We start from the raw sequence: 19,449 nt of genomic DNA, 5'->3' as shown, positions 1-19,449 counted from the left end.
ATTTAATGAGCCACCAGGTGAAAAGGATAATTTTTCTGGGCAAAACAGGTGTAAGAAAGTACCTGTAGATAAACCTTCTTCGCACCAGGCACGTAATCTGCAATCCGGCCAAAGAGCAATCGTCCAACTCCTGAAGTGATGCCGATGCACATGAGAACCACCTCTTTATTTTTTTCATCTTGAAATCTTTCATTCACATGTTTCATCTGTAGACCAAAGAGAAAGAAACCACACTAAATATGGTAGGAAAACTTGACAAAGTTTGAGGCTTTACATCAAATGCGTTTCTCTACAATGTTATGGATTCTCATCTCCTTCCAAATTCAAGTATTTATAAAATTTAATTTAGCTTGCATAAAAGAAATGAGTTTTTATAAGTGTTTTTTTTTTCAATAAAGAGTTACCAGCACACACTTTATACGCTAACATTGAGCCATTAGCTAAAGGAAGAGAACACTTTTGAACACACCACATAATCTTGTTCTCTCAAGATCACCCAAGGACCCAGCACATTATCTCTTCCCTGAAAGACAAGTAAAGAGTCAATTCTGGAGTTTCATTTCTTCTACTAGGACCTGAACCAACTGATACCCCTGAAATAAGTTATACCAGAGCTTCCAGGGTGAAAGCATGAAGTTCTTTACCTGTGAAGTTACCTATTTGTGTAGCATTAGAACAAATAAAAGTGCAGAGGCAGTTTGACACAGTGGTTAAAAGATAAGCCTCCGGAGAGTTAGTGCTTGGGTTCAAGTCATGGTTGCATCCCTTATCAGCCATGAGACTTTGGGTAAGTTCTTAACCTCTGGGGTCTCAGTTTTCTTGTCTATAAAATGGAAATTGCAGTAGTACCTTCTCCAGAGGGTGGTTGTGAGGATTAAGTAAAATACCTGTAGTAAAGAGCTTAGAATAGTGCTTGGCACACAGTAAATAATGATCAGATACTCATTTTAGCCTTTTTTTTAAAAGGATCTTTCCACTCCATTTACAGTCTACTAAGAACAGTGACTACAGTGACCTGCAGGCCATAGATAGCAAGTAAGCATATGAACTTTCTTTTCCATAACACCCCTGACAAGCACTGTCCCCTACACCCAACAATAGCCTGAGTTCTGGAAGTCTGCAAGCAAATTTCCCACCAAGCTCAATGGCCCATATGGTTCCCATGGGCAGTTAGTAGCCTTTCTGGATGACATCTCCTTAAGACACTTCCATTTCCATTTTGAAAGCCCATTTGTATATCCCAACACCATTTCATTTCTCTCTTCACTTTCAAAACTGGTCACTGTTCTCCCTAACTTCTATATTTTCATACTGGTTCAGAATAATCCTCCTAAATATGGCTTTAATCTCATCAATGACTTATTCAAAGGTTGCCCACTGCCTACATTTTATACTCCTTAGTTTGGTATTCAAAGCCCTCTATAATCTGTCGCTAATCTATCTTTGTACCTTTATTACCTACTGATCCTTGGCTCCGAAGCAGAAAAATCAAATGTCTACCGAGCCAAGGCAAATAACATAAAGGAGTAAAACATTCGTTGGAGAGAAAAGGCATACAATTAAGTTGATTATCACCACATGATACTACCAATGTTGCCACAACTACCTCTTGGCCCCCTTTTCTTTTAAAGAAAAGTAATAAATCTGGATTTTGTGTGAAAATATTGGCCCCTAACTTAAATTTAGAATACTGTGTGATCCAACACTACAAAAGCCAAACAAAATATGTCTGTAAAATAACATTAGGCCAGCTCTGATCTCGGCCCTAATTCCATCTGGCCCAGTAGGTCAAATTTATTCACAATGTCACTTAAACTTGCTGATAACTTTCTTACTGAACAACAATTTTGCGCCCTCTTCTACCCTCTTTGACTTTCTAACTTACCCTTATTGCCTAAAGTTTTCATTTGGCACCTTAATTACTGAGTATCCCTACTTGGCCTTGTTAGCTTCTCTCTCTATATATTCTCTCAAGTAAACTCTTCCAGGTCAGACTAGACATATCCATCTGCCTGTTCCAAAGGCACGTCAGAGTCAACATGCCCCAGCTAAACTCATTTCCCTTTCTCAACTTGCCCTCCCCCCATTTCAGTTAACACTACTGCTATTGGCCCAACTACCTATGGTAGAAACCTGACAACCATCCGAGATTACCCCCATCTCTGTCTCCAAATCCAGTAGTCACCACCAAATCCTGATGATTTTACCTCCTAAATATCTCAGAAACGCTTCCTTTGGTCCATGTTCCCCATATTTTAATTAGAGTCTTTACCAATTAAAGGACCACTCACCTGGACCACTACATCATCCTTCTAACATGCTTCTTGCTTTAGCCCCCATTCCTACATCTATCTCTCACCTCTAACCTGTATTTCCTGAGGCCACCCAATTAAGTTCAAAATAAAAAATGTAACCTCTCTGTTTAAGATCCTTCTATGGCTCCCATAGCCCTTAGGGGAAAGCTCAAACTCCTGGTTTGACAGACAAAGACTTCTGCTTTGCTCCCACAGCCTCACCTCCAGCTGCCTCCTTAAGCACACCAGGCTAACACTGCACGGGCAGTTGAGCACAGAAATATGGCTAGTTCAAATTGAGATCTACTGTTAAGTGTAAAAAAACAGGATTTAGAAGTCCTAATAAAAAAAAAAGGAAAGGCATGCATAATATCTCATTAGTAATTTTTAAATATTGATTCCATGTTGAAATAATATTTTGGCTATATTGGTTAAGTAAAGTGTATTACAAAACTAATTTTATTTGTTTCCTTTTATTTTTTTTTAATGTGGCTACTAGAAAATTTAAAATTACATATTTGGCTTACATTATGTTTCTTTAAGAAATCAACTTGTGGTTGCAAAGATATAAGACAGATGTTGATGAAGATGACCTCAAAGTAGCTTATTCCACCAGGCACTTATCACTCTCCATCAAGTGAGATTAGACAGTGTTGAATGAGATGGATTCAGCCCAATTCTGGAGGAAAATGAATGACCTGATCTAAGGCAGGTGGGATGTAATTATATGTACTCATTGGCTTTATGTGGAATTTGAATCCAGACTCTAATGTATTAATCCACTTCAGGAATCACCAAAAGGATCTATTCTGACTTCTAAAGAGACATTCTTTAGTATTCATAAAAGATTGAATTTACAAGTCATTCTTTTTATGAAACTAAGAACTCCTGTCTGCCAAATTGCTATTATTCTTTATTAGTGATTTATTTTTGCACCCTGCTCAACTTTGTAATCCTTAAAAGGAATAATAAGGTGAAATGTTTGGGATCTTTTTTGAAAGAGGATAAATTGGGTAAATTCAAATTATGCTTAAGTAGTAACTTAGTTCTTCACCTCTAGTGGCATTATTTCACCGAATTTTGTTATTGTTGTTGTCAGATTCTAATACCCCCTCCACACCACTTCACCAAAACCTGCAAACTAGAAAAGTTTCTTTGGTCTGTGAGGGAATCTGGCAGATAGGGGAGCAGAATCTGGGGATGCTGGATCTCTGGGTCCTAGAGATCCTTCCTCATTGAGGTGGCAGTACCCGTGAGGTCTGGTGTGTTCTGCCTGCAGCCTGGGCCTCCCATAACTGCTGCTGACTGTTTTATGAATTTCTGCCTATCTCTCATCCTCTGGAGATTGCTGTGCACTTTAGTTTAGCAGAAAGTGTGAATATTGGGAGAAATTGATATTTCTAATAAAGAGTTGCATGGGTAGAAAGATGAAAATGTTGAACAAATCTTTTCATATTTAACCTAACTTATTTTTTAAATCAATACAAAGCTTATACTAGAGGCCACTGTCTCTGCAGGGGATAATATTTTTTTGTAGGCAGTTGTTTAAAGTTAACTTTAAAGATAAAGTTAGACTTTATCTGAATATGTAAGTTCTTTAGGGCAGGAATTAGTATTTATGTTCTCAAACATTTATTTAATCCAGGGCTGCATACCTCGAAGGGATTAACAAAACCTTGCTGAGTGATATCTTGAACACTGCCTGCTCCTGAAATATTTTTTCATCATTCAAGCAACAACAGCTTTCACAGATCACAAAAGCCATTATCCAGAGATAACCAAGAATCATATCCCAAAATATCTACTCATACACCATGGGCGAAAGAAGGAAAAAAAAAAAAGGACAAGTTCACAGTTTCCCCTTTCTCTAACCATCCCTTCAACTAAATGGTGGTACACCTCTCTGTATGGATGGCATGTTTCTGACCTGCCACCTGAAGGCAGGTTCCTGTCCAATCACTGGAGCCCAGAGGCAGATCCCATTGGTGAGAGAGAGGTCAGGAGCAACAGCCTAAGAAAGTGATCTTACTACTGGAATGGCCTCAGCCCTGGCTTCTCTCCTCTCCACCTCTCTCCTACAGGGGAGCTGCAATGCAAGACATCTGGAGACATCAGATGGTGTTCTTCCACTGAGAGTCCAAGGCAGAGTCGTCTGGCCTTTAGAGAATCAACCAACCATGGAGGAAGTTAAATGGGTCATGGCCATAGTACAAAATCAAATCCAATAAAACTGATGACAGTGCATTAGAAACTCAAGCATCTCTGTACCAAATGCTTTCACAATAGAAAAATGCCCAATAGAAGGGAACCTCAGATCACTTCATTTACAGAACCCCTTGAAACCCAGTGGTAATACACACCTGCAAAACAAAGATACCATTGGTCCAAAAGGTCCAATAATTCCTTCCTGTATTGTTTTCTAAGATTGTGTCATTTAGCCATGCCATAGCGGTTATTAGCCTCATTGTCCTCCCCCCACCCCCATCCTTTGAGGGGGTGAGCACTTTTTGCTTAACGTCTTTTATGTATGTTATAAACAATATGATAAAACTTTGGTGCATACAAATTAGACTATATGTCTTTGGGGGATCGTAGTTAAAGGAGAAGAGGAACTACTGGAGACTCTTAAAAATATCTTTATTTCTGACAGTGGACTTGAAATGACAGCTGACTGACTCAAGTACAAAATACTAACAAAGGCAGTATTTCAGAGGTCAGGAAAGCAAGGGAAAACAGGCCCAATGGAACAGTGCAGACTATAGGACCAAAAGAACTACAACTGTAGTTCTGAGAAAACAAACAAAAAAAATCCTGCAATATTTATTATTCACTGTTGTTGCAGTTAACTCTGCTCTTTAGGAGATAAAAAGATTTCAGTCACCCAGTCATCACTTGTCCTTGTTTGTGATGATTTTGATTCTCTGATCTCTGCCCTTCCTCTTCAGATAAACATCATCTGTCAAACTGAAAACAGGGGTGGACAACGTAGGCATGGCCACTCATTTGGATCTAGAAGAATAAATCTTTGGGAGTCAGTGGGGACTTGTATATTTTAAGTTTACATGGTCTATCCAAAAATGGGATAATAAATGTTATATGTTTTCAGTGATTATGGAATTGAAACTGATTTCTTCAACTTCCTACTTTCCAATACGGATACTAAGCTCAGAGCACTTTTACTCAGTGCTCTTCAAGCCAGAGATTAGTAACTGCAGTTTGTTGCTTCTCCTTTGCATGCAGTTTGGAGTAATTTCTAAGAATATATCCATCCAACATAGAAAAGCTGTTCCACAACTTTAGAAGACCATCCTGATTAAATTTTTTTTTTAAAGGTAAATTCAAAGAAAAAAGCCTGGCCCCTTTAAAAAAGAGATGTACGTTTGAAAGGGAGTAGAAAGCTTGCTAGAGTGGTTAATGGATAATCTGAGTTTGATACAAATCAAAACTTTACACTACCCTTTGACTTCAAAGTAGGATGAACAGAAATCTTCTGAATGAAATGACAGGGTCTGGCTTGTTTTTTCTTTCTTTTTAAAACAACTGTGTTTTCTCTGTTTTTGCTAAGAACAGAAAAGAAAGTAAATTAAAACAAGCAGGATGTTTTGCATGAGCATTGTACACTAGCAAGTCAAGTGAGGTGATTAAAGGTGGAAGAAAACTCACTCCATATTTTTGAGTACATAAAATTGAGTGCTTTACACCAAAAAACACTGAACTAAGACTTTATGGCCATTAATAGATACTCATTGATTCGATCAGCCTCAGAATGTCATTTTAGCTTGTTAAACCTGATCAGCTGTGCCTTGAGAATAAAACATCTCTAGGGTGTGCTTGCAGGGAAAAATTTCTTTGCCTGCCGGCATTTTTAAGGACTAATATCTCTAGGCAGCCCAGTCTATTTTCTTTTCTTTTTTTTTTTTTTTGGTGGCTGGCCTGTACAGGGATTGGAAACCCTAGACCTAAGTTTTATTAGCACCACGCTCTAACCAATTGAGCTAAATGGCCAGCCTCAGCCCAGTCTGTTTTCTGATGATATTTCTCTTGTGACTAAGCTCGTGGTACAGGTACCTACTGCTTCCTCAGCAGCTGACCAGGTGAAGAGCAGACCTTTGGCCTACAGGATTCTAGGAGGCGGTTGGTTGCTTTTTAAACAGCCAGTCTTTCAATTAAGATGAGTTTCCATGGTGTTGATAATCACGTGGCACTGTTAAGACATGAAAGAGTCAGCACTGAGGGAAAAAAAGAAGAGTTTCTGGAGTGAAGATTATTTAACAGCCACCGACAGGTAGAAAAAGAAGAGTTCAGAAGGAAGAAATGGCTAAAGGTTTGAAGAACTATGATCTGAATCCTAACTCTAAAAATTATTTTAAAACTTTTGATATTTTCCCTTTTTAAAAAAAAAAAAAATTTTCCTTGGATTAAAAAAAAAAAAAAAAAACCCAAAATAAGTAGTCCATCTTTGACATAGCATCATTTAGATAAGATCAAGATTTAGTAAAATGTTCTACAGGAATCATCAACGAAAACCAATTTGGATTTAAATGCCAGTTTAAATAACACTGAAATTTAGAAGCTTAAGGTAGTGTTCATCTTAAAATAGAAAATAAATCTCTAGGATTTTTAAGTAACTTGAAATTATTTAATGACCCTGCCAATAATTTCTGTGCCAGATATTTCACAAGTTATCAAAAATCATTCTATTATTATTGAACAATAAAAGGTGTTTAATCTCTTGCTCTATTTAAATTTGTATTAATTTCTCCTAAATGCAGGTTTGATTCTGAACAGTTTCCTTCTTGGAGTCTCATTCTTGGCACCCCAGATTCAACACTCTCTCAGATCCTTGGTTCCTCGCTAGTTTGGATGAACACAATGGACTGTGAATTCAGACAGTGTCTATCTGTGAAGGAGTTAGACTGACTCTGTGCTGGTCATCAAGATGGCTCCAGAGAGCTCAACCATAGTGCATGGCTGCGTGCATGACCAACTGACTTCAATACTTTAGAACAGTACTTGGAAGATACAAAGTGGTTGCAAAGGCTCTGCACATGTGGACTCTTGTTTGTGATTCGTGCTGTTTTGAAGCATCATGTGTTTCCATGTTTTGCATTTATGAAAAAAGGTGGGGAATGGATATGCTCTTTAAACTCACTCTTGGATTAATCTAGTGACAAAATCATCTATCAGTTAAAAGTGCCTGCACATAAATAGATAGGTGTGGGTTATACAGCATCTAAGTAATAGCTGAATTGCGTGAATTTAGAAAAGTAGTCCAAAGTGAACAAATGCACCCAACAAAAGTTTAGCTCAAGTAAGCCTTAATTTTAGAGGTTTAAGATAGGCTTCATCTTGTAAGAAGGGATAAATTCAGAATTTAAATCAGAAGGATTTGGGTTAACTTGATAGCTTTACTTATTTAATGACCCTTGCAATAATGTCAATAAGCCAAATATTTTATAAATTGTCAAAATTGGTTCTATTTCTTCTGGAACAATAAAAGATGTGTAGATTATTGGTTTGTTAAAATTTTAGTTTCTTCAAAGTTTATGTGATTTTTGAGAGAAACAAAGAAATTAATTCTTTTTTTTAGACGGCTGGCTGGTACAAGGAACCAAACCCTTGACCTTGATGTTATAAGGCCATGCTCTAACCAACGGAGCTAACCAGCCAGCTGGACATTTTGTTCTTATTCAGCTTCTTAATTTTGCCCTTAATTCTGAAGTAAAGGAAAATTGATCTTTTCATGAAAATTCTACTTTCTTCTGACCTATCCTCACTAAGATTCAAGCTAATGATATTGGATAGAGAACTACTTTGCCAAAGTCTCCTATCCACCTTTCCCCTCCAGGCTTTGTTATGTGCAGTGTTGAGTCTTTCCTACTAATCCTAAGAGAGGCATTTAAAAAAAAAAAAAATCCTAGGAGCCATATAATTGCTGGCTGTCTCCCTAGTATCATCCATGAATTCAAATTTTTTAACCCCAATGAAGATTAAAATTTTTAAGATTAGGCCTAAAAATGTTTTCCTTCCACTGTTGTCATTTCCACATATACTTCTGAGATTGTCTACCTCAATTGTTCCTTTCCTTATTCTTATTTCAGAGTTATGGAGGAGGAAATGTGATTAAAATTATTTTAAATATGTTCGATTTTATCTTGTGGTTATACAGTGTTCAGGAAGAAAAGGACCACACCCCCATGGGAGGACTGATAAGGAAGTGGAAGGCCTGCATCCATCAGGATAAAGACAGCCTGCATAACAGAGAGGAAATTTCCCTGGACTGGGAGTTGGAAGGACTACACATAGTAGGAAAAGAAATGTCTTTGGAGTCACATTATGAGCCCTATACTCCTTACTGATTCTAAAATCTTGGGCATCAGTTTCTCAAATACTGCACATTGGTTCACAATTTGGGCAGTAACACCCCATTGAGTTGTTTTGGAAATTTGTGGGGGCTATTTTTACTTTTCTGATATAGTTGTGCCCAAGCATTAACTTTAAAAAAATTTTTTTGGTTTTTGTTTTTGGTTTTTTTTTTGGTCTTTTTGTGACCGGTAAGGGGATTGCAACCCTTGGCTTGGTGTCGTCCGCACCGCGCTCAGCCAGTGAGTGCACCGGCCATTCCTATATAGGATCCAAACCCATGGCGGGAGCGTCGCTGCACTCCCAGCACTGCACTCTCCCGAGTGCGCCACGGGGCCGGCCCCCCCAAATTTTTTTTTAATTGTAGTAAAATTTATATCACATAAAATTTGCCATTTTAACTATTTTTAAGTGTACTGGAGCATTAAGTATATTCACATGCAACTATCGCCACTATCCATCTCCAGAATTTTTCATTTTCCCAAACTGAAGCTATGTACCCCTTCAACAATAACTCCCCATTTCCCCTGTCCCCCTGAAAATCACCATTCTACTTTTTGTGTGTATGAATTTGACTACTCTAGGTATCTCATCAAAGTGGAATCATACAGTATTTGTCCTTTCGTGTCTGGCTTATTTCACTTAACATAATGTCCTCAAGCTTCATCTGTTTTGTAGCTTGTATCCCAAGCATGACCTTCTTTTATTACTTCTTTTATTTCTCCTTTATGTTATAGGTGGGACACTATTTATTTATTTATTGCCTTCTTTTTATACAGGTGGGACATTATTTTTTTTAAAAAATTATGTGTATAGGTAGGTTTTATTTAAGAATTTTATTTCAGGGGAGAAAAGGAGGCACAGGGCATGACACACTGCTCTAGGTATGTTACAGGGTTGCTGGGAAGGGGAAAGTGACAGAGAGCTTAGAAAGCACCTCACCAGGAGGAGGGGGATGGGGACATGAGGTAATTCCTAATTTGGGGCGATTCCAACCCCAGGATTCAGAACAGACCCCGAGGGCTGAAGAGCTGGAGAAAGGAGACACCTGGAAGAGAAGAGTAGTTAATGCTTGAGGCATCAACAGGGAGTAAGAACTTTCCTCTGGGTAAAAGGTAGAAAGGACTAGGTTGGGAAATGTTGAAAAGTCCCTGAGGTAGCTCCTGAGAAGTAAGGAGGCTATAAAAGAAAACCATGTGTTCACATGAGGAGAGATAATAATTAAGCAGGAACAGGAACACTTGATTTATATTGAGGACACTATAATGCTTCATGAATTCAATCAATATGAGGGGACCTCAAAAAGTTCGTGGGAAAGGTAATTTTAAAAAGATAAAAATAAAAAAATAAAGTTTATTTTTCAATATAACCTCCATCAAGTTCAAGATACTTTTGTAAGCAATGATACTTTAGTCCATTGCTGAAGAACTGAGGGTCCTGGGAGTTTCACCATGTCACTGCAGTCTTTTACGTTATTAACTGAGGAAAAATGGGTGCCCTTTAAAGATTTTTTTAAATTATGAAACAGAAGAAGTCGGAGGGAGCCAAATCAGGACTATAAGATGGATGGCTAATGATTGTAACGCTCTCAAATTTGCCCTTTTTTGATGAGCAGAATGAGCAGGAGCATTGTCATGGTGGAAAAGAACTCTCCCGTGAAGCCTTCTTAGATGCTTTTCTTCTGCAAAAGCTTCGGCTGACTTTCTCAAAACACTCTCATAATAGGCAGATGTTATCCCTCTTTTGCCCTCCAGAAAGTCAACAAGCAAAATGCCTTGAGCATCCCCCAACACTGCTGCCATGACCTTTGCTCTTGACCAGTCCACTTTTGCTTTGACTGGACCACTTCCACCTGTCAGTGCTTTGATTGTACTTTGTCTTCAGGATCGTACCGGTAAAGCCCTGTTTCATCTCCTGTTACAATTTTTTTAAGAAATACTTTAGGATCTTGATCCCGCTTGTTTAAAATTTCCACTGAAAGCTCTGCTCTTGTCTGCAGCTGATCTGGGTGCGACACTTTTGGCACCCATCAAGTGGAAAGTTTGCTCAACTGTAATTTTTCATTCAGAATTGTGTAAGCTGAACCAGCTGAGGTGTATATGCTGTTGGCTATTGTTTCTGCTGTTGTCAGTCTTCTTCAATTAGAGCATGAACAAGATTAATTTTTTCCTAGCAAATTGATGTGGATGGTCCACCACGGTGGGCTTCATCTTCTACATTGTCTCATCCCTTCTTAAAATGAGTTATCCATTTGTAAACTGCTCATTTCTCTGGGGCATTGTCCCCATAAACTTTGCATAAAGCATCAATGATTTCGCCATTCTTCCACCAAAGCTTCACCATAAATTTGATGTTTGTTCTTGCTTCAGTTTTAGCAGAATTCATGTTGTTCTGTTAGGGGCTGTTTTCAAATTGATGTTTTATCCTTCTTAGTGCTTCAAATTAGATCCTGTTCAGTCAGACATATTATAACCAGTTAATATGAGTTTATTTTGGTGCAAAAAAATTTCACAATCCATCAGTTTTCTTCATAACGTGCATTTTCCGTGAACTTTTTGAAAGAAACTTTGTGTATGACAACATTTTAAATTCCGCAGATGCATGCATGGGTCAAAAGGGAGGTGGGCCAAGAAGAGCATGAGTATCTGTTAGCCTGCTTATGAGGCCACGGTCAGCCTCAAGCACTACATTCTTCTGGAAGCAGCTGGGAGAAGGGGCAAGGAATTAGGGGCGTTATTTCACCTCACCAGGACACTGTGTACCTTTTGCCATCTATTTCCATATCTTTAAGTTACTCCACATTGAAACTAGTCTAGATAATTGTAAAACCACTTTTATTTCTATTATTTAAGCTTTAAACCCCAACCTGTCACTAACTATATGTGTGTGTGATGTAAGAATGTCTTTTAACCAACTAACTCCTTTCCCCATAAGATGAAGATAAAACTGTTCTCACCTCCAGGGATTATATATTGAAGAGGAAAGAAAAAAACTTGAATATTAAGTGCTATTAGAATGTAAAGTAGTTGTGAGTAGAGAAATTAGCAGACCTTGTACTTCAGCAACTCACTCAGCCTATAAGCTCAACCTGAAATCAGTCAAAAAAATATGTAGTGACTGCCAGGAACATGCTAGTTGCTGTGGCTAGAGCAATAAAGAGGACACCCTTGTAGAGAGTCCAGTCTACCTCACCTGTTTCTTGTTTAGCACTTCCTGAGGTGTTAGGAAACTTCCCACACAAAACTCCCCAATGTATTTTGTAGATAAATGCACAGTTTTTTGCCAGTCTTTCCCTGGTGAAATGTATACATTGAATACATTACATAGTATTAGGGCCTAACAAAAATACACTACTGCTCCTTTTCCATTTAAGTTAAAATCAGATATTTTAAAATGTTTGTGGATTTCTTTCTCCTCCACAAATTTTAAATCTTTGAGAGGCATGGGGCCTGCATTCTAGGAATAATTTTCATGCCTGCATAAACCATGCATTATTTCTAAAAAATACTATTGAATTATTATTATTTTTGGCTAAGTATAATTTGGAACACATAACAAACTTGCTCTGCCTTACTAAAAGCAGCAGCTCTATTTTAGTTTATTTTTACATCATCGGTTTTCTAGATTTGCTATGGATTATGTCCTCTGTTCCTATGAAGTTCCTCAGCTAGTGTATTATATTTTGAAAAGAAAAATATGCTTTAAAAAAACTAGCTTGTTTTGATGAGTGTTCTGTAAATATTTAACTTCACCATCAACGAGTCACAAGCAGTCAGAGAAGTAAAGATCCTTGCTCATCAAAAATAGGAGAATGCTGGTGAATACTTCCTAAGGCACAAAACTGATGAATGGGCAAATTTTCACTAACCTGAAGAGTCAAATTGCAGCAGATGTTGAGATCTGAAGGGAAATAAATGCAAGGTTAGAAAAGCAAGAAAAGCATAAACACCACTGAAAAAATCTGGAAAAAAAGGTGGGGACAAAGTGAAGGAGAGATTTCCAATCATTAACTTAATAACCACATGAGAACTGAGTGATACTAGTGTATTACCAGAAGACATAAGTAGTCAATAAAAACAATGCTTGGGTCCTATAGCAATGTATGCCAGAATTTTTAATTTTCAACAGACATATTTTAATATAACACATCAGATAAAAATAAGTTGGATAAAAAAAATTCAACTGTTGCCTGTCTTTAAAGATAGAGATAGGAGGGCAACAGGAAACTGTCCAAGTACGTAGTACTACCCTTCTCCCATAGACTGTGCTTACTATCTCCTCCTCAACAGGGTTGTCCTGGACTGCCCAAACTAAAGTTGCCTCCCACCATCACCTTCCATCTCATTTTGTTTTCTTCAAAGAAAATATCACTATTTGAAAACTACCTTACGTATGTGCTTACTTGTTTTTGAGCTCTTCGAGAGAAAGCAGCTGTTCTCATCACTGTATCCCCACACTTAGAATGCTCTTGGCACACAGCAGGGACTCAAATGAATGAATGCTTGAATCTGTTTAACTGAGGTGTAATTAGAGGAAGTCCCACACACACAAGAACAAAAACAGCGACTGAATGGAATAACCGTTCTAAATCTATTCTAATGGCACTCCTGCCACCAAATGTGCAGCCTTGAGCAAAGTAAAACCTCTCTGAGCCTCAAGGTTCTTATCTATTAGAGGGAGAACCAGCATTAGCACTGCTTTCCTCATAAAAGGTTACTGTGAGAGTTGAAGCAGAAATGTGTGAGTAAATACCTTCATATCCTTTCTGCAAGTTCTTTGGGAAGGCAAGGGAAGAGTAGGGAAAGGAAGTAAATGAAATGGAATGAAATGAAGGTAGAAAGAAAGAAGGGAAGGAAGGAATTTCCAGACTACATAATGACAAAAATACAAGAAATATATGTAGGGTTTATGGGAATGTACATAATCAGCACATGGTGAATTTCAATAGGTAAGTTTTGATATTTTGATAGCCTGTACAAATAAATATCCTTGTGTCAAAGAAATTTTATGAGCCTATTTTTGAATGAAAAATAGAGAAACAAAAATTACTTAAATTTGAAAATCTTGATGAAAAAGCAATGTGATTACTTTTTATTCTGCAAAGTACCAAAACATTCTGCTTAGCTAATAAACGTGAAAGTAACAATCAACATAATGGTAATTAGAATAATAAACTAAAACCAAGAATAAAAAGAAAGGAAAGAAAAGAAAGAGAAGATAAATGAAACCTTTAACCTCTAGTATTTAAGCCTCCAGGCCAAAAATAAAATTAAAATTTTTAGTCCAACTCTTTTAATCTGGTTGTAGTGCTAAGAGGACTGAGATAGGGTAACTTTTCAGTTATACAATCTCACTTTAAATCAATTTTTAAAAGTTACCAAAACTCTGCAACCATCATCCACAAAGCTGGGGACAAGTAATGGGCCCTAAGCCTTTGCTCCTGTCAGAACCTTATAGTGAACACAGATAAACACAACCAACAGGAGAGGTAAGCTTCAACAGTCCATTCATGGCCCAGTGTACAGTGACCTTTAGTTTATAAGGATACTACTGTTAGCCTTGCATTCTCAGAGAAAATCTGCCACACAACAACCTTGACTCTGAGCTCCAAATATATCCATCAAAGAAAGACAACCAAAGCCAGTGCAACTGCTGTTGGCAATCTGAAGAACTGGACCGTGTCAAAATGGCAAAGCAACCTCCTGAATGGGAAATGAATCCTATGAGTTGACCACAGTTAAGAGGAAAAATAACTCTATTCCTCAAATAATTCTATTTCTACAATGAACACTTTACAGTTTAGGCTATAATAAACTTCCATTTATTTTTCATGGATATTCTTGGATGTTATACCTTGTTTTGCCACTTTTATAACTATATGACTTTTTTTTTTTTTTTGGTAGCTAGCCGGTGCAGGGATCAAACGCTGGACCTTGGTGTTATCAGCACCAGGCTCTAACCAACTGAGCTAACCGGCCAGCCCTATAATTGTGTGACTTTTGGCCAGCAACTTAACCTTTCTGCACCTTAGTTCCTTTACTTGTCTTTAAAAAAACAAAAACAAACAAACAAACAAAAAACAGGAGTGCAATTAAATGACCTGTACAATCCCTTTCAGCTTCTAAGTTACTGTTATACTTTTTTGGCAGGCACTTAAACATTTTCTTTAAATGCCACACTTTTAAGAAGACCCAGGCTCAAGCCCCGGCTGCATCATGTACCACTCTTGTAACCTTGAACAAGTTGTCTCACCATCCCAAGTCTGGTTCCTTTCCTGCTAAATGGAAGCACTAATGCTGCCCATCTCACAGGATGGACCTGAGACTCCAATAAGAGATAATGTTGTGGAGGCTTCTTATAAACTAAAACGTTAATAAAAATGAGGGCAATCAAAGAAGAAATGTGGAAAAACCAATAAATGCTACATTTGTTTAAAAGAAACTCGTGGTTTAAGGCAAACCCTTGCACAGCATTGAGGACTGGGCATGCAGAATCCTAAACTGTGCTCCGAAGCCTGGATGCTGCAGTTGTTCTTGCCATTCTACTTCAAGAAAGTAGCAGTTCAACCGGACAAACATAGATAGCTGGATTGCATAACTGTTCATGTTTGCAATTTTGTACCTCCTAATTGGTAGGCATTGCCCTTTAAATGAGCCTTTTTCGAATTTGTTTTGAGGTAATGTAAACTTCCTGATTACAAGTGATCTTCCAATGGGTAGAGGGGGGAAAAAGAGCCAGAGAGATATAATGGGGCAGAGACAGGGGAAAGCACAGGGGGAAATGGACAGCAACATGGGCATGGAAGGGATGTGCTTCCATCTTTTTTGGGGTGCTGAAGACTCTTCCCAACCATATGAATACATAAGAAGGTCTGTTTCCCATTATGCTCTGGAATCCTCAGAGTTAGTGACTGCAAGGGCTTCTCCAAAAAGATGCCCCAGAACTTGGAGATAAGGTTAAACTAGGAGAAATGTACTCTCAATGGATCAGACCACTCCCTCCACCCCCGCTCCCCACAACAGCAGAACCACCTGATAAATGTTGGGCAAAAGCCAGTGTCCAAGTATAGCCTCACAAAGATTCTTCAAATTAAGATTTCTATTTCTAGTCATCCTATATCATAGCAATTTATTTTCTAGTTTATATAAAACTCACGAAAGGACTTTACTTCATCAGCTAATTTAGGTTCCTCAAACTTGAACAAACTTTAATTGGATACAAATCCAAGGATTTGAGGGGTAAGCAAATATTTATATTACAGTTGAAATTTGAGATTTGAAGTATACTATATTTTATCAAATAAAACCTGAGGTACTTAAAAACAAAACAAAAAACCTGGTTAAATTTGCACATTAACAGAATGGATGGGTTCCAACACACTCTTTAGAGCCCTCTTAGGAGACTAATGATCCATCAGTGGCCTCAGAGAGTTTATATGTGACTCTAAATTTCAAGCAGTTTACTTTTTTCTGTTTTCCTATATTATTTATGTTAATCAAATATAGGATGTCTTGCTATAAATTTGTACAAGTTGATCACCCCAAATCCAAAAATCCAAAATCTGAAATGTTCTAAAATCCAAAACTTTTGAGCTGACATGATGTTCAAAGGAAATGCTCACTGGAGCAATTTGGATTTCAGACTTTCTGATTTGGGATTCTTAGCTGTTAAGTATAGTACAAATATTCCAAAACCCCAAAACATCTGAAATCTGAAGCACTTCTGGTCCAAGCATTTTGGATAAGGGATATTCAACCTGTACACATTTTTATTTTTGTTCTTCTGCTATGCTTAATGTTTATTGTAGAAAACAAAATTGAACATAAAGCTACATATGGCCCATGTTCTACTTGTTGCAGGTTGTGAAAAATAACTTTGCATGGCCTCAGTTTTTTCATATTCACAATATACTACAGACCAAAAGAGGAGATGTACAGGCTGGAAATAAGGTCATGTGATATCTTCTCATTCCCATTATATCAGAACAAAAGATGGTTTCCTCCAGAGTCCTTGCCTGGTTGTGAAGCATCTCTGAGTGGTGGGGCAGTTCAAAACTGCTTCTGTCCTTAGGTTTGAGAAAACAGAAGGGAAATTTGCAAGGCAAAGAAAACTATGGTGTAGGCCCAGTACAGCTGAAAATAGCAGCACCCTCATCTCTGAGGTGACCTCATGAAAGAACAACAAACTACTTCATAAAAACAACGTGGGACTTAGACGATGTGTCTAAGACCTATGTTCAAATCCCAACTTTGAGCATAAGTCCATGAGTGACCTTGAATCAGCATAGCTTCACAGAATCATTTCCCTGGCTCTAAGGATGTATTATTTATTACACTTATTACACTAATCCTTGTGACAGCTATGTGAGATTTTGTAAAAGTGCTTGACACCTGATCAATTCTTGGCAAATGTTATCTAAATCTCCCTCTGAGGAAGCCACAGATAGATGAAAGCTTATATACTGTTTCTATTTGCATGGCTCTGTGCCCTAACTGGCTTGGAGCAGTGTCCCTGCTCGACCATGGAGTGAACTGAGGTGCTCTGGCTAGTGAGGTCTAACAGGTACATTCCAGTATTGACCCATGGCAGCGTTTGGCATTATTAAAAGCTAGAAAATATTTCTTGAGGTACTACTTGCCCCATTTATTGACTTGTTTGCCTCAAAATTTCATTTCTAGTTCAAAAGTAATGATTCCCAATTGCAAGTGGACTTGAAGTGCACTTAATTGCCCTGACAGCAGGCAAATGATTTGACTTTCATCATAGCATCAGGTAAATGAGATTTTTCTACCAGATTAAAGTTGGGGGCTTTTTGTCGTTGTTGTTGTTGTTGTTTCGAACAATTACCTCTTATACCTTATCATGGATTTTTTTTTAAACAAGCTAATGAATACATATATTACATATTTCAACACATGAGTAAGTTTTCTTTTTTTTTTTTTTCCTGGCAGCTGGCTGTCATTTTTTTGATAAAGAACTATGTGAGTCTAAAACTTAAAAACTAAAACTTGACCCCATGATTCATTCTAGAGTCAAAGAACACGGGTACTAAGCAGCTGATTTTCAAGGTGAGTAGTAGTGGAAAGACGTGAAAGCAATTGAAACTAAAATCATCCTCGTATTAAGAATGGAGCATTTCATGCCAGTGAGAAGAGTTATATTATCATTGTCACTGTTAGGCATTTATCAGTCATCTAACTGATGTGGCCTTGTGTTCAGTGCTCAACCAAAGCTGTGTAGACTTGTGGCCAGGCTATAGCTCCACAGCCTGCATCCTATTCTTGCACAAACCACTCCAGGCTCTTTGAGATTTTCAGTTGGTATTGAAGACACAAGTAGTTCAGAGACACAGAAATTTCTTCTATTTATTTTAAAACTTCAGCAAAGGCATTTAAAGCATAGGCATATAAAGCTATGGGTCAAAGCAAAACACATCTTCCATTAACAGACAGCATTAGTAATTACTCAATTATTCTGAGATTTGCTGAGTTTGAGCTTATTTGTTGAATGGATATGAATATCATCATGTCCTATGAGTACAAAATGTGAAAAATCATTGTGGCATCAAAGTAAAGAGTTTTAAAGATTAAAATGGTGAGAAACTTAATATTGCTTATATACTGTCGCTTTAGCCTTATCCTTAATATAGTTAGTCATTCAACAAGTATTTGAGCACTCCCTGTGTGCCAGGCACTGTGCTAGATGCTTGGGATCTATTATTGAACAAAAGAGAACAAAAGAGAAAGATCCTTACCTTTTTGGGGTTTACATTCTAGCAGAGGTATATATACAGATCATAAGCAATGATCATAATAAATAAGTAAATTATATGTTAGAAGATATTCAGTGCTATGAAAAAAGAAAAAGTTGTGGGAGGGTGTCTGGGAATGCTGTGGGGGGAGGGGAAGAAGGAATTTTAGCCAGCTGGTCAGGGTAAGCTTCATTAAAAGGTGAATAGCAGGAGCAGACTGGGCAAGGGGAACAGGGATAGGAGAGGAGATCAGAGAGGTAGGAGGGTCGACATCATGGAGGACCTTGTAGGCCAGCGTAAGGACATTAGTTTTTACTCTTAGAGAAATGGGGAGCCATGAAGGATTTTGAGCGCAGTGACTTATGTTTAGTAAGAATGCCTTTGGGGCCAGCCCCATGGCTCACTCAGGAGAGTGTGGCACTGGTAGCGCCAAGGCCCTGGGTTCAGATCCTATATACGGATGGCCAGTGCGCTCACTGGCTGAGCGCAGTGCAGACAACACTGTGCTGAGGGTTGCAATCCCCTTACCAGTCACAAAAAAAAAAGAAAGAAAGAAAGAATGCCTTTGGCCTTTGCATAGAGAACAGAAGGAAGAGAACAGAGAAGGAAGCAGGGAAATTAGTTAGGAGGCTATCGCGGTGATCCAGGCTCGGGGGTGATGGCCTGGCCTAAGGTTTTAGTAGGGAGGATGGGTGAGAGGTGGTCAGATACTAGATATATTTTGAAAGGAGAGCCACCAGGATTTCCTGACTGGATCAGGAGTGTGGTGTGCAAGAAAGAAGAACAAAGGATTACTCTGAGGTTTTGGGCCTGCTCAGCTGGAAGAATGGAATTGCCATCTCCTGAGATGAGGATGGCCGGGGGCAGAGAAAGTTTTGGGGGTAAGATCAGACTTCAGGGTTGGACATATTAAGTCTGAAACATCTAGCAGTCATCCAAGTGGAGATATTAAGTAAACAGTTGGACATACAACTCTGGTGGAAGATTCAGGAAAGAGGTCGGGGCTAGAAATATAAATTTGGAGTCACTGGCCTGTATATG

At 38.2% G+C, this 19,449-nt stretch overlaps 1 protein-coding gene across 1 annotated transcript in view; it reads right to left on the bottom strand.

Moving 5' to 3' along the window:
• SLC16A10 (solute carrier family 16 member 10) overlaps positions 1-19,449 on the bottom strand; it is a 125,044-nt gene that overhangs the window by 12,786 nt on the left and 92,809 nt on the right. Inside the window, exon 4 of the mRNA XM_063097217.1 lies at positions 63-206. Within this exon, the coding sequence (XP_062953287.1) occupies positions 63-206 (144 nt within the window). The remainder of the gene's footprint in view (positions 1-62; positions 207-19,449) is intronic.

This window comes from Cynocephalus volans, chromosome 5 (genome assembly GCF_027409185.1).
Source record: "Cynocephalus volans isolate mCynVol1 chromosome 5, mCynVol1.pri, whole genome shotgun sequence".
NCBI classification, from domain to species: Eukaryota; Metazoa; Chordata; class Mammalia; order Dermoptera; family Cynocephalidae; genus Cynocephalus; species Cynocephalus volans.
Note: the sequence above shows the minus strand (reverse complement) of the source record. Positions and strands in the feature narration are given on the sequence as shown.